The 15,375-nt window shown below is 43.1% G+C and overlaps 1 protein-coding gene across 2 annotated transcripts in view; it reads right to left on the bottom strand.

Moving 5' to 3' along the window:
• Window positions 1-15,375, bottom strand: part of coe3l (COE3-like) — a 94,278-nt gene that overhangs the window by 54,866 nt on the left and 24,037 nt on the right. For both annotated transcript variants that reach the window (XM_031895274.1, XM_031895275.1), the window contains exons 2-5: window positions 7,137-7,293; window positions 6,901-6,964; window positions 2,636-2,691; window positions 1,690-1,763 (exon numbers count right to left, since the gene is read on the bottom strand). In XM_031895274.1, coding sequence (XP_031751134.1) covers window positions 1,690-1,763; window positions 2,636-2,691; window positions 6,901-6,964; window positions 7,137-7,293 — 351 coding nt within the window. The remainder of the gene's footprint in view (window positions 1-1,689; window positions 1,764-2,635; window positions 2,692-6,900; window positions 6,965-7,136; window positions 7,294-15,375) is intronic.

Below are 15,375 nucleotides of genomic sequence, written 5' to 3'. Positions count from 1 at the left end.
TGCCCACTAGGGCAGCACCCCACCCACATACAGCAAGGAGAGGGGAGAATCAAACTGCCCACTAGGGCAGCATCCCACCCACATACAGCAAGGAGAGGGGAGAATCAAACTTCCCACTAGGGCAGCACCCCACCCACATACAGCAAGGAGAGGGGAGAACCAAAGTTCCCACTAGGGCAGCACCCCACCCACATACAGCAAGGAGAGGGGAGAACCAAACTGCCCACTAGGGCAGCACCCCACCCACATACAGCAAGGAGAGAGGAGAACCAAACTGCCCACTAGGGCAGCACCCCACCCACATACAGCAAGGAGAGTGGAGAACCAAACTTCCCACTAGGGCAGCACCCCACCCACATACAGCAAGGAGAGGGAAGAACCAAACTTTCCACTAGGGCAGCACCCCACCCACATACAGCAAGGAGAGTGGAGAACCAAACTGCCCACTAGGGCAGCACCCCACCCACATACAGCAAGGAGAGAACCAAACTTCCCACTAGGGCAGCACCCCACCCACATACAGCAAGGAGAGGGGAGAACCAAACTGCCCACTAGGGCAGCACCCCACCCACATACAGCAAGGAGAGTGGAGAACCAAACTGCCCACTAGGGCAGCACCCCACCCACATACAGCAAGGAGAGAACCAAACTTCCCACTAGGGCAGCACCCCACCCACATACAGCAAGGAGAGTGGAGAACCAAACTGCCCACTAGGGCAGCACCCCACCCACATACAGCAAGGAGAGGGGAGAATCAAACTGCCCACTAGGGCAGCACCCCACCCACATACAGCAAGGAGAGGGGAGAATCAAACTGGATTGGAAGACACAGTTTTGTTCAATAAGGAAAGATATCTATGTAACAGAAATTCCAATTTAAAGTTGTCAGAGAAGTGACCCATTATAAGCAGCAGTCCTGCCCTGCTTTATGGCTGAGATTCTAGCTATCTGTATAACAGAGCATTCTGTCACAGTGGCACAGATCCTATCTGATCCCCCCCATTGTAAGCAGCAGTCCTGCCCTGCTTTATGGCTGAGATTCTAGCTATCTGTATAACAGAGCATTCTGTCACAGTGGCACAGATCCTATCTGATCCCCCCATTGTAAGCAGCAGTCCTGCCCTGCTTTATGGCTGAGATTCTAGCTATCTGTATAACAGAGCATTCTGTCACAGTGGCACAGATCCTATCTGATCCCTCCCATTGTAAGCAGCAGTCCTGCCCTGCTTTATGGCTGAGATTCTAGCTATCTGTATAACAGAGCATTCTGTCACAGTGGCACAGATCCTATCTGATCCCCCCCCCATTGTAAGCAGCAGTCCTGCCCTGCTTTATGGCTGAGATTCTAGCTATCTGTATAACAGAGCATTCTGTCACAGTGGCACAGATCCTATCTGATCCCCCCCATTGTAAGCAGCAGTCCTGCCCTGCTTTATGGCTGAGATTCTAGCTATCTGTATAACAGAGCATTCTGTCACAGTGGCACAGATCCTATCTGATCCCCCCATTGTAAGCAGCAGTCCTGCCCTGCTTTATGGCTGAGATTCTAGCTATCTGTATAACAGAGCATTCTGTCACAGTGGCACAGATCCTATCTGATCCCCCCATTGTAAGCAGCAGTCCTGCCCTGCTTTATGGCTGAGATTCTAGCTATCTGTATAACAGAGCATTCTGTCACATGTTCCTCACCTGCACATGATTTCGTGGGTGAGCAGTACTCGGCACATCTCTGGGTTCTTGTCCTGTCCTTCATAGATAATTGGCTGTCCAGGGACAATAAAAAGGGGATAGTCACAGACATGTACAGAAATAAAGCCATTTTAACAGACATATTCCCAGTTTACATGAGTTATGTATCACAAGTGGATCCTCAATGACAGAATAGTCAGTGAACATTACTGTACAAGTATAGGACCCATTATCCAGAATGCTCGGGACCAAGGGTGTTCTGGATAAGGGGTCTTTGGATCTCCATACCTTAATACTACTAAAAAATCAATAAAACATGAATTAAACCCAATAGGATTGTTTTGCATCCAATAAGGATTATTTATATCTTAGTTGGGATCAAGTACAGGTACTGTTTTATTATTACAGAGAAAAGGGAATCATTTAACCATTAAATAAACCCAATAGGGCTGTTCTGCCCCCAATAAGGGGTAATTATATCTTAGTTGGGATCAAGTACAGGTACTGTTTTATTATTACAGAGAAAAGGGAATCATTTAACCATGAAATAAACCCAATAGGGCTGTTCTGCCCCCAATAAGGGGTAATTATATCTTAGTTGGGATCAAGTACAGGTACTGTTTTATTATTACAGAGAAAAAGAAAATCAGTTTTAAAAATCTGTATTATTTGATTAAAATGGAGTCTATGGGTGACAGGCTTTCCGTAATTCAGAGCTTTCTGGATAACTGGTTTCCGGATAAGGGATCCCATACCTGTACTTGTAACTTCATAGTAAGTACAGGGCTTTGTGCATCTACTGAATGTATGTAATGCTGCCAAAAACAGACGGTACCAATTCTAATGGGGCCAGGTTACTGAGCTACTATGTGAGCTCCAATGTGCAGGGCCCACAGCTCCATGCTGAACAACAAGGGGAGGAAAGGGAATTGGGGGCAGTACATACCTGTTTGGACATGGAGTCAATGAGCCGTACGTACAGGTCCTGCTCTGTCCTGAGCCCTGTAATAAATAAAACAAAGAAAGAGGGATGAGGCATTAGCTAAAAGTGACGCTTTCTCTGATACTATGAAGGTAGAGATCCCTTGTGTGCCATGTCAGTGCTAATATTTGGACTGTAACTCAGCCCAAGTCTTGCCTGGCAGGATTCACCAGGGGAACCTCAGGATGTAGAGATGTTATTCTCTATAAATGTCCTACAGAAATGTGTCTTATTCAAACCTAACCTGCCAGCCTGCAGCTGTCTTCCCTGTGTTCTTCAGAGTGTTCCTTTTGGGAACTGCACCTGGGCTGTGCCCTGCTCTGGCAAAGGGAGGCATTGATATCTCAAGCAACACTTTATGTCCATTAGAACTGAACCCTATCACAGACAGTGATCAAGCAAAGTCCCACCCTCTTCTTTTCCAGATGCAATGAAGAACACAGAGAAGACACAGCTGGAGGGAAAACTGCCAACACCAGAAGACAATTTGCAGAACTGCTTTTGACTATGGAGGTCCCTTGAGATCCACCTGGTGTTAATTTTCCAGTTGCGCAGCCATGTTGCTCCTTCAGAAGCAAATGCATAAGCAATCTGCATGGCTGCACAGAAACCGGTTCAGCTGTTGGAGGCTAATGGTACAACTATAGGGTCACAGATGAGCAACAAATACATACAGTTCCTAATGTTACCATCTTGCCCTACTGTCTCCATCTTGTCCTACTGTCTCCATCTTGCCCTACTGTCTCCATCTTGCCCTACTGTCTCCATCTTGTCCTACTGTCTCCATCTTGTCCTACTGTCTCCATCTTGTCCTACTGTCTCCATCTTGCCCTACTGTCTCCATCTTGTCCTACTGTCTCCATCTTGCCCTACTGTCTCCATCTTGTCCTACTGTCTTCATCTTGTCCTTTTGTCTCCATCTTGTCCTAATGTCTCCATCTTGTCCTACTGTCTTCATCTTGTCCTTTTGTCTCCATCTTGTCCTACTGTCTCCATCTTGTCCTACTGTCTCCATCTTGTCCTACTGTCTCCATCTTGCTCTGCTGTCTTTATCCTAACCTTACCCCACTATCTCCACCGTGCCCTGCTATACCCCTATACCCCACAGCCACAGTAGAAATAATGTTAGAGAAACTCTGGGTTACCCTATATCTATCTGGGAATGTTCTGTGTACATAAACAGATCAGGAAGCATACAGAGGAATGACTCAGAAGACCACGTCATCTTCATGGGAAATGGCGTCAGCAGATTATTAGCGTTAGAAGCCTGTTACCAATTAACACCAATATCCCCTGCCCAGGTTCTGAATTGGCAAGTACTGACGAACTGCAGAGCCCTACACAGTCCTGTTCATATACAGTAATAACCTGGGGCACCGCTCCTCTGAAATACAGATTATGTAATGACAACAATAGGAGTCTGCCATTTCTATTCTATAGGAAAATGCTTGTATAGAAAAGATCAGTATCCCCTGTATGTATATATATATATATATTTATATCGGGGGAGAGAGGGTTACAGTTGCACCAAAACTTACGTAACGTCTGCAAAAACTGCTTAGAAAACTACATAACTTGCCTAGAACAAAGTCCACTGACATACAATGAGTTAAATAACTTAAGGAGAATGACTGGCTTATTATCTCATTAATTATTTATTTTAACTATTTATATGAACTGCTTATTACAGAGTAACGACAGCTGTTTGTATTGAGATTCATTTACTTAATTATATCAGTGTCTTCTACATGAACTTTCCAGCAGGGGAATGACTGGTTATTGGGCCCCACAGCAACATCATTGGGCCCCTAAACTTACACAATTTACCGTAACTTATGCAAAAACTTACGCTACTTTTAAATAAACTTATGTAACTTATGCATAAACTCCACCAACCCCCCCAATTTAAACATATAATTATTTTTATGAACTACTACTGACTGGTTATTGGGCCCCACAGCAAGTTCATTGGGTCCCTAAACTTACACGGTTTACGTAATTTAAGCAAAAACGTAAGTAACTTCCATATCAGCCAATGACAGCACAGAGCAGGGACAGGTAGGTGGGAAGGGATATAACTGATCCCCAATAAACTCAATGACTTATTAGCACATTAATCAATGGACCTCCTTATATATATAATTTATTTTGCAAACACAAGGGGCGTGGCCAATCACAGCCCTGCATTCAAACAAGTAACAACAGTTACCTATCAGGTCTGCCTAGTTGTTGATTGGTTCATATCCTACAGTGCAGTATGCTGACTCCCCTAGGCAGCGGGCAGTGGGACATTTGGGCGGGTCTAGCGTTTTTGCAGTAATTTTCAATAAATGAAGCACTTACTGATTACTGATGCCTGTGCAGCAATAGATTATCAGTGTCTGAGCACTTATTGATTACTGATGCCTGTGCAGCAATAGATTATTAGTGTCTGAGCTTTAACTGATTACTGATGCCTGTGCAGCAATAGATTATCAGTGTCTGAGCACTTATTGATTACTGATGCCTGTGCAGCAATAGATTATTAGTGTCTGAGCCTTAACTGATTACTGATGCCTGTGCAGCAATAGATTATCAGTGTCTGAGCACTTATTGATTACTGATGCCTGTGCAGCAATAGATTATTAGTGTCTGAGCCTTAACTGATTACTGATGCCTGTGCAGCAATAGATTATCAGTGTCTGAGCACTTATTGATTACTGATGCCTGTGCAGCAATAGATTATTAGTGTCTGAGCCTTAACTGATTACTGATGCCTGTGCAGCAATAGATTATCAGTGCCTGAGCATTTACTGATTACTGATGCCTGTGCAGCAATAGATTATCAGTGTCTGAGCACTTATTGATTACTGATGCCCGTGCAGCAATAGATTATCATTGTCTGAGCACTTACTGATTACGGATACCCGTGCAGCAATAGATTATCAGTGTCTGAGCATTTACTGATTACTGATGCCTGTGCAGCAATAGATTATCATTGTCTGAGCACTTACTGATTACTGATGCCCGTGCAGCAATAGATTATCATTGTCTGAGCACTTACTGATTACTGATGCCTGTGCAGCAATAGATTATCATTGTCTGAGCACTTACTGATTACTGATGCCTGTGCAGCAATAGATTATCATTGTCTGAGCACTTACTGATTACTGATGCCTGTGCAGCAATAGATTATCATTGTCTGAGCATTTACTGATTACGGATACCCGTGCAGCAATAGATTATCAGTGCCTGAGCATTTACTGATTACTGATGCATGTGCAGCAATAGATTATCAGTGTCTGAGCACTTATTGATTACTGATGCCTGTGCAGCAATAGATTATCAGTGTCTGAGCACTTATTGATTACTGATGCCTGTGCAGCAATAGATTATCAGTGTCTGAGCACTTATTGATTACTGATGCCTGTGCAGCAATAGATTATCAGTGTCTGAGCACTTATTGATTACTGATGCCTGTGCAGCAATAGATTATCAGTGTCTGAGCACTTATTGATTACTGATGCCTGTGCAGCAATAGATTATCAGTGTCTGAGCACTTATTGATTACTGATGCCTGTGCAGCAATAGATTATTAGTGTCTGAGCCTTAACTGATTACTGATGCCTGTGCAGCAATAGATTATCAGTGTCTGAGCATTTACTGATTACGGATACCCGTGCAGCAATAGATTATCAGTGTCTGAGCACTTATTGATTACTGATGCCTGTGCAGCAATAGATTATCATTGTCTGAGCACTTACTGATTACGGATACCCGTGCAGCAATAGATTATCATTGTCTGAGCACTTACTGATTACGGATACCCGTGCAGCAATAGATTATCAGTGTCTGAGCATTTACTGATTACGGATACCCGTGCAGCAATAGATTATCAGTGTCTGAGCACTTATTGATTACTGATGCCTGTGCAGCAATAGATTATCATTGTCTGAGCACTTACTGATTACGGATACCCGTGCAGCAATAGATTATCATTGTCTGAGCATTTACTGATTACGGATACCCGTGCAGCAATAGATTATCATTGTCTGAGCACTTACTGATTTCGGATACCCGTGCAGCAATAGATTATCAGTGCCTGAGCATTTACTGATTACTGATGCCTGTGCAACAATAGATTATCAGTGCCTGAGCACTTACTGATTACGGATACCCGTGCAGCAATAGATTATCAGTGCCTGGATAGGTATTACTTATCATTGCCATAAAGCTTGTGAACCTCTCACCATTGCTATAGAGAAGCTGCAGCCTGTAATGGATTCCATTGTTGGTTTTCTCCCCACTCTGCTCCTGGGGACAAAAAATATACAAAATCAGACATCTCTCAGCTCATAATTCCAGCATTCCTTTCTGCGCTAATTGCTGATTGGCTGTTATGTTTTGCTACTAAACCCACATATGCATTCCTTCACACTACAATCATGGGATGTATATGTGTGGGTGCAGAACTGCCTCCTTTTACCTTATCTTTTTCCACGAAGTCAATGAAGGATGTTCTCTCAATCTCCACCGGCTGCCCCTGCCGGTCGTACAAGGCCAGGACAAAGTGGAAGAAATTGGATTTGCGCAGGTTGGAAGGCGGTTGCTTCTCGAAGTGAGCTCGGGCCAGGCCTATGCCACTGGGGAAGGAATGAGAGGAGACAGGTTAAGCAGCCGGATAGATGGATGGAAACACTTGGTGCTATATAATAAATATATATATATAATATAATAATATAATAAATAATAAATCCACCTAGTGCAACCAATTGCTTCTGCTGTCTGCCTGGGACTCACAGCCTTGTTTGCAACCAAAACAGATTACTGGGTTGAGGGGTCTCAGTAATAAAAGATTCAGTTCCTGACAAATATCCTCGTTACCTTGTTACAACTATCACAGGACTCTCTAGACAGTAGCACTGTATACAGGTTTTGCCTGCTGCGTGAATAGAGACAAGGCAGGTAGAAGAACTAATAAAACAGTGCCACCTAGTGAGCACCAGCGGCACCACTACAAGCAGCTCCTTTCAGGAATCATCGTATCATCTATTTATAAGCATTCAGCCGCTGACTGGCGTGAAACGCGCTGTAACCACTGCTTGTCTCCAGCACTCCAGGCGCGGCACAGGGCATTTATTGACTGAATTCTAAGTTTCCAGCACTTTAACAGGTTCAGACTGAGATTCAAAACAGGCCCTGGCATTTCAAGTCCATAGAGACCCAAACACACCAAATAAATAGTGACTGTCTATGGCATCTTAAAGCAGCCCCTCGGGCATTTCCCAAAAGCCACAGATTGCCAGCCTTGAGACATGGGAGGCAATCAGATGAAAAATCTGTCAGACTGACCAATCAAATATGTGCATGTATGGCTCATTGGATCAGATTTATAAAATACAGCCAGGGACTGCATTCATTTCTTCCTATGTATCATTCCTAATACAGGGGCTACATGACTCAATCGGCTGAACTCCAGCGCAAAACTTCTCACACTGAAACCTGACTCGCCCTAATGCGCTGCATCTGTTTCCTCCTATTGCAGCACCGGGGTGCAGAGCATTTTGACTTGTAGAACTGCAAAGCTGAACATACAATGGAAGTGACACAGGACAATCAGGCGCCTGTCAGGCTTCCAATGAGAATCTTTCTTTAGCCTGACCTGCTATTTTAAACACATATGGAGCCCTGGGTTTGTTCTACTGCAGAGCAGGCAGTAACCCTTCCAACAACCTAAGCGTGTCCCTGTATTTCCCATTATTATTATTATTAACATTTATTTATAAAGCGCCAACATATCCCGCAGCGCTATACAATAAGTGGGTTTCATACATTGGACATACAGAGTAACATATCAATAACCAATACAAGAGGTGAAAAGAGCCCTGCCCAAAAGAGCTTACAATCTACAATACAATCCACTATCCTCACCCCGGCTTTCCCTTCCCCTGTATCCCTCTGGCATTAATGGGACTAATGGGAATGGGGTGAATACAAATACATTACTGGGAATACACAGCCAGGGGACCTGATGGGGAAGAGAGATACGGCTGGGGAAACGGGCAAACACAATATGGTGCTTCTCTCACACTGTGCCAATGAGATATTTACTTGTGGTGAGGACCATGCTTTCCTGCCACAGGCTCCTTTAAGGTCGTCTGTAACTGACAGCACTTATACTAAAAGTAAATAAATTATACACTGAAGGTCAAGGGATAAAACCACATAAGGTCCCCTGGGGACCAGATATTGGAATTTTACTTTCTATCCTGTTTTAACACTGTTCTTTGATTCTCTCTCTTCCTCTAGGTTCTATTTAGTGGTTGAGCACAACTTTCCCTTTTTTGCTATAGTATGTATATATATATGCATGTATTTATGTATATATGTATGTATGTACTGTATATATGTACGGGTTTGCACATACATATCAAGCAGCAGGCATAACATTTATTGTTAATAAATATAATACACATACAATAATATTTTTTTTCTAATTTAGGCAATCCACAGAAAATATCACTTAAAGTTTACTGACACTTTATGTTCATGGATGGGGGCAGTCATTTTCCGGTACCTGAGTACTCAGGCGGCCCTAACGCTGGTTACTACAGTACTATCCGTCTTACTAAGTCCTTGACCAGAAAGCTGCCATTTACCTCTTAGTCCCTCCCCCTTTTATACTGTGCGCACTTTTTGTTGCTCAATTTAATATCCAGCCGCTATGTGCTTAGCGATCCTGCGCTGAATCGGAGAGAAACTCTGAGAAACGCTCAACATGGATTCAACTTTCCTAATACTCTTCGGTCTGGTTCGGCTCAGGTACTGCAGGTCGATCAGATCAATAACACGGAACCAAGTACCGAGCCTGCGGCGCAAACGAAGAGTATCGGGAATCTTGTATTAGCGCCTGTGGTGCATTCCTATAGGCATTAGGCGCAAACAGTAAGAGCACAGACCCTGCTTGAAACGCTGGATTTTTTTCAATAAAAACTTTTTTCTTTGCATTAAGCCTCTGTGTGTGCAGTACCCTTTCTTTATATTATATGTTTTACCTGCACCCAGGGCATTTGGTTTTGTGATGGGTGTGCTCCTCTCTGTTCATTATATATATATACAGGTATAGGACCCATTATCCAGATTGCTCGGGACCAAGGGTATTCCGGATAAGGGGTCTTTCCGTAATTTGGATCTCCATACCTTAAGTCTACTAAAAAATCAATAAAACATTAATTAAACCCAATAGGATTGTTTTGCATCCAATAAGGGGTAATTATATCTTAGTTGGGATCAAGTACAGGTACTGTTTTATTATTACAGAGAAAAGGGAATCATTTAACCATTAAATAAACCCAATAGGGCTGTTCTGCCCCCAATAAGGGGTAATTATATCTTAGTTGGGATCAAGTACAGGTACTGTTTTATTATTACAGAGAAAAGGGAATCATTTAACCATTAAATAAACCCAATAGGGCTGTTCTGCCCCAATAAGGGGTAATTATATCTTAGTTGGGATCAAGTACAGGTACTGTTTTATTATTACAGAGAAAAGGGAATCATTTAACCATTAAATAAACCCAATAGGGCTGTTCTGCCCCCAATAAGGGGTAATTATATCTTAGTTGGGATCAAGTACAGGTACTGTTTTATTATTACAGAGAAAAGGAATCATTTAACCATTAAAAAAACCCAATAGGGCTGTTCTGCCCCCAATAAGGGGTAATTATATCTTAGTTGGAATCAATTACAAGGTTCTGTTTTATTTCTACATAGAAAAAGGAAATCAGTTTTAAAATTCTGAATTATTTGATTAAAATGGAGTCTATGGGAGACGGGCATTCCGTAATTCGGAGCTTTCTGGATAATGGGTTTCCGGATAAGGGGTCCGATACCTGTATATATATATATATATATATATATATATACACCTTTCAGCTGGAGAATGAAAGGGCAGGAGTGTGAGGAAAGGGTGTGGGGCAAAAGGGACAAAGTTTAGAGGAAAGGTAAATGGGGAAGGGGGAAGCAAAATGGCGAAAACGTTGGGCGCAGAGGGGGGGATAAAGAGAAGCAATGGAGGGCAGAATGGGGCTAGGGATGGAGAGAGAACATTAATATATATATATATATACACTAATGGGATGTATAGAAAGGGAGAGGAAATCAATGGGGAACACAAGGAACAAAGTTGAAGCAAGAGGGAATGGAGAACATGTTGCAAGTGAGAGAAGCACAAGAACACAAATGCTGGAGAAAAAAAATACAAAGTAAAGAGAAGAGAAAAGATGTCAAGAAGCAGAAACACTGACGTGCAAAGAAGAATGTGAGTAGGGTATTGGGCATTATATCTGCATCTATATTATACAGTGTTGTGGGCCCCTGACCCAGGCTTTGTTTAATTATCATCTCTTTTGTTTTATTGTATACAGAATTAGCAGTAGTTTGATCCTACTTTGCTTTCTGGGGGATCCTCTCACCCCCAAAGTTATTCAGATTGCGAACTGAAACAGGAAAATGGGGAGTGGTTTATCTGGGGTGTGACCCAGCTGTGGGCGTGTCCTAATTATTATGTTTCCTGCAGGTATCGCCATTTGTGCTCCTCTCCCCAGAATTCACTCAGAAGGTCTGGAAACATTACCCTACAGTAGTACAGAAGGTTCTGTAATTCCTAAGAGTCATTATATCTCCTGACAAACCTGCTGCAACATTCCTTCCTGTATCAATTAGGCCTATCCACTAGCCATGGCAACCAAAGTACTGGCCAATTTGGTCCTGCTCAGCATTTTTGTAGCTATAAAGCCAAACAATAGAGCTTTGTATAATAAGTATATTCCCTGTTCTACATTTACTCAAGTATTTTGGTAGTTATCTGTCCTCCTCTATCTGTTTGGCTGTTACCATAAGAGCACCCTGGGTGCACAGGGAAATGCTATAGGGCCATAGGTCTACACACGCCATGTGGGCAACCGACTAGGCGAATGTGTGACCCATATTTATGGAACATTTCTGTTTAAAGCTGAGCACATTACCCTCCGTAATCTGGGAAACTGGGAATGATGGTGCATTTCACACTCTGCAATGTTAATATACAGTAACATTATCTTTAAAATGTTTCCATTATCGCACTTACAGGCAGAGTGCTCTCTACAGCAATCAGCGGCGGCGTGAATTCATGAATATTTGCTTAAACTTGCTTTATTGCTAGGGAAATCCGCCGGGAGGATCTAGAAGTGGCTGCAGATGATCCAAGTACCGTCGGCGGTGCACTGTCATTTGCACAAGTACCAGCCTGATAGTGAACTGTGTGTAAGAGGGGGAGGGCCTCCTAATAATGGGGATAGGGCTTCAGTGCACAAGAGGGGGGCTTATTGTATATGGAGTCATGTGTTTGAGGACTCTCACCCTATTAGGAAGGCTTGGGACAGACAGACATAGGCATATACTGTTATTGGGGGATAAGATTATTCTGTTGTTATATCTGCTGGTAAAGGGGACTGGAACTGGCACTATGTATCAGGGGGTAATAGGTGGAGAATAATGAAGGTTCAGACAAAAAGATACCATCCACCATATATTAATATACAGTTATATTAGTATACAGTTATAAGCTATTCTAACGTTATCTCTTGCAGCACCCAAACCCCTATGCAGGGGGTGTAACAAAAAGCAGAGCTCATGTAACACAGCATACCCATGAGTATAGATAGGCAGGCCTTACAAATATATATGTGTTTGAGAGAGATCCCCAAGGTTTGGCAATGGTCTAGCCCAGTAGAGCCCACGCACTCCTTGTGAGCTCTCCGTATCTACTGTATCTGCCATTACAAGCTCTTCAGAAAAGAATTCTAAAATCTCATTTTTGTAATCCCTAAAATAATTATACACAGTGATCATATTACACCTTACAGTCCTTCAGTCAATTTTTTTTTCATGAACACAGAATGTTCTAAAGGCCTTTGTACCTTCTTTTATCCCTAATCATTTACTGCACTCTATCAAGAGTTTTGGGAGTAGATGGGAGCCGCCCCAACCCAGGTGCCTGACTTCCTACTCTCTTAATTGTGTGAGTGCGACTGTGCTGTAAGTGTATTATTATGCTATTGTCTAGCAGTATGTGCAGATGTAAAGTGCCTGTGAGTATTTCATGGTACAAATGCGTCTCTCAGAGACTTTAGCTCTACGGTAGCTTTAGCAAAATGGCTATAGGAAAGAGGATTTTACTGGCCAAGCACACTGGAGACCCTCAAAGTATTTGTTTAGGTGGGAAAGGTGAGTAAGTTGAGTAGGGCAAGATGAAGACAGCAGATTAATATGTTGACAGTATGGCAAGATGGGGACAGCAGAGCAATACAGAGACAGTAGGGCAAAATGTAGGTAGTAGTAGTAAAAACGGGCAAGATGAAGACAGTAAGATGGATACCGTAGGCCATGATGGAGACAGTAGGGCAAGATAGAGACTGTAGAGTAAGATAGAGACTGTAGAGTAAGATAGAGACTGTAGAGCAAGGTAGAGACAGTACAAAAAGATGGATACCGTAGGCCATGATGGAGACAGTAGGGCAAGATAGAGACTGTAGAGCAAGATGGAGACAGTAACGTAAGACATAGACAGCTGGGCAATATGGAGAAAGTAGGGAAAGATGGAGACAGTAGGACTAGATGGGACATCAAGGCAAGATAAACACTATGGCAAACTGGTGACAATAGATAAGATGGTTATAGTAGAACAAAGTGGAGAGGGCAGGGCAAGAACCGTAGGCCAAAATGATGACAACAGGACAAGATAGTGAATGTAGGACAATATGGCGACATATGGGCAAGATGGCAGAGCCAACCCTCGGTATTATTACTGTGCAACCTTCAGTCCTCCAGTTGTTAATGAAGTACAACTAAAACAACTATCAATCATTAAAACAGCTATCAGAGATGCTGGGAGTTTGTCTTTTATATAAATAACTGGCCCCAGAAATATCTATTTTGCACTGAGCCCCTCAACCACGTATGCTGGCCCAATGTACCAATGAGTGAGCAGGTTTTCTGCTCATGGAAGGGCCATCTCAGAGCCTGTTCTTATAGGATGAGTATGAGACACCGTGCAGCAGGGGCCCTCTCTTTCTAGAACAATGGATGATCCTATCATAATGTAGAACTGCTGGGAGATCACCTGCTCTGGCTCAGATATATATATGTGTGTGTGTCTCCAGCAAAACATCCTAATAATGGGAATAGTGCTTTGTGTATGAGAGTGAGAATACTCTCAGCTTGTGAGAGACCCAATCCCAGCGCCAGTCCCAAGGGCCCATACTCCTTACTGGAACCACCAGTTACACTAGAGCATTTATAGCCCCGGGAGTCCCATGGGGTGGGCAGGGGGCAGTCACGCAGACACAGCTCTACAAATAAACACTGCCATTATATTCTATAATGTCCTACTACTGACTCCAGGTACCTCTCCCCTCCTCTCTTCTTACTTTGACCTTCTGCTGTTATAATATTATCCTCACATATCTGCCCCCCAGCCCAGAATGCACAGACTGATGGGACGCACACCACGGCCATATCTTCATGTTTAGCTATCATTCCACTGTTATTCTGCAGGTGTCATGAGTGAGTAGCCTCCCAGCCAAAAGCTTATGAGGGCTGTTGGGAGTTGTAGTTTGATAACATTAAAAGGGATAGGGACTGAATATACCTACGGTCCAGCCTCAGCAGAGAGGTCCTATAACAGTGATTTATACATGGCTGGTACATTAAAGTCATGGATTGTATATATATATATATATATATATATATATATATATATTAACCCCTTCCCGACTGCAGAGGCTGGCAGATCAAAGATTAACCCTGTCAGTGCTACAGAAGCCTGCAGAGCAACAATGGTGATGAATAACATGCAGCATTTAATCTCTTAACTACTAATAAAAACATCCAGGTACAATTCTAAGAATATTATATTTCTGGAAATTGTTCATCGCTTATGACCCTACCCCTCTCCGGGGCCCACCAGCAGTCGTAGGGTGTACTTTCCTTGCTTTTCCCATGCTATATGTTACCTTTCCACCCTATTAATAGCATTGACTACAAGTCATATTTTTATCGGCCCGACTGGCAGAAAACTAACCAGCTGCCATCCCAAACCTTACCCTAAAGCCCATAGAAAAATGGCAGCCATTTCTGTGCAACAAAGACCCCCAATCAGCCTCAGCGACAGAACAATATGAATTCCTCCCAGCTGCTTTGCCCCCTAGAGGGGCGCACACATACATCGCTGGTACATTGCAGCAATTACAAGATTAACCCCTTCTCTTCTTCCGAAGCCTCAGCAACTCATGGTTAACCCTTTGTTTATACAGAGACTCAAAGAAGGACAGAAAACTTGTTTAGTGAAGTCACCTGGCCAGATATCGGCCTCCATATATATATACGGCCCATTAAGTTGCTGTCAGTCTGCAGGATCGGCAGGGTCACTGCAGCAAGGGATCCATATCAAGCAGCTATACCTTGGCACCATACAGGTCTCCCCCCTCCCTACTGTAAATATTTACCCACACACAGTAGATACCAACCCACGTGCCAGGCGCACAGCAGGTATTTATCACACATAGAATATACAGCAATACGCTCTGTAACACACATCCCCTTAGCCACTCTTCTCTGCCATACATCAGTAAGTTGGGCATCTCTACCAACTACACTGCATATGATGACTATATAAGAAGAGAGGC

Source organism: Xenopus tropicalis, chromosome 1 (genome assembly GCF_000004195.4).
Source record: "Xenopus tropicalis strain Nigerian chromosome 1, UCB_Xtro_10.0, whole genome shotgun sequence".
NCBI lineage: Eukaryota > Metazoa > Chordata > Amphibia > Anura > Pipidae > Xenopus > Xenopus tropicalis.
Note: the sequence above shows the minus strand (reverse complement) of the source record. Positions and strands in the feature narration are given on the sequence as shown.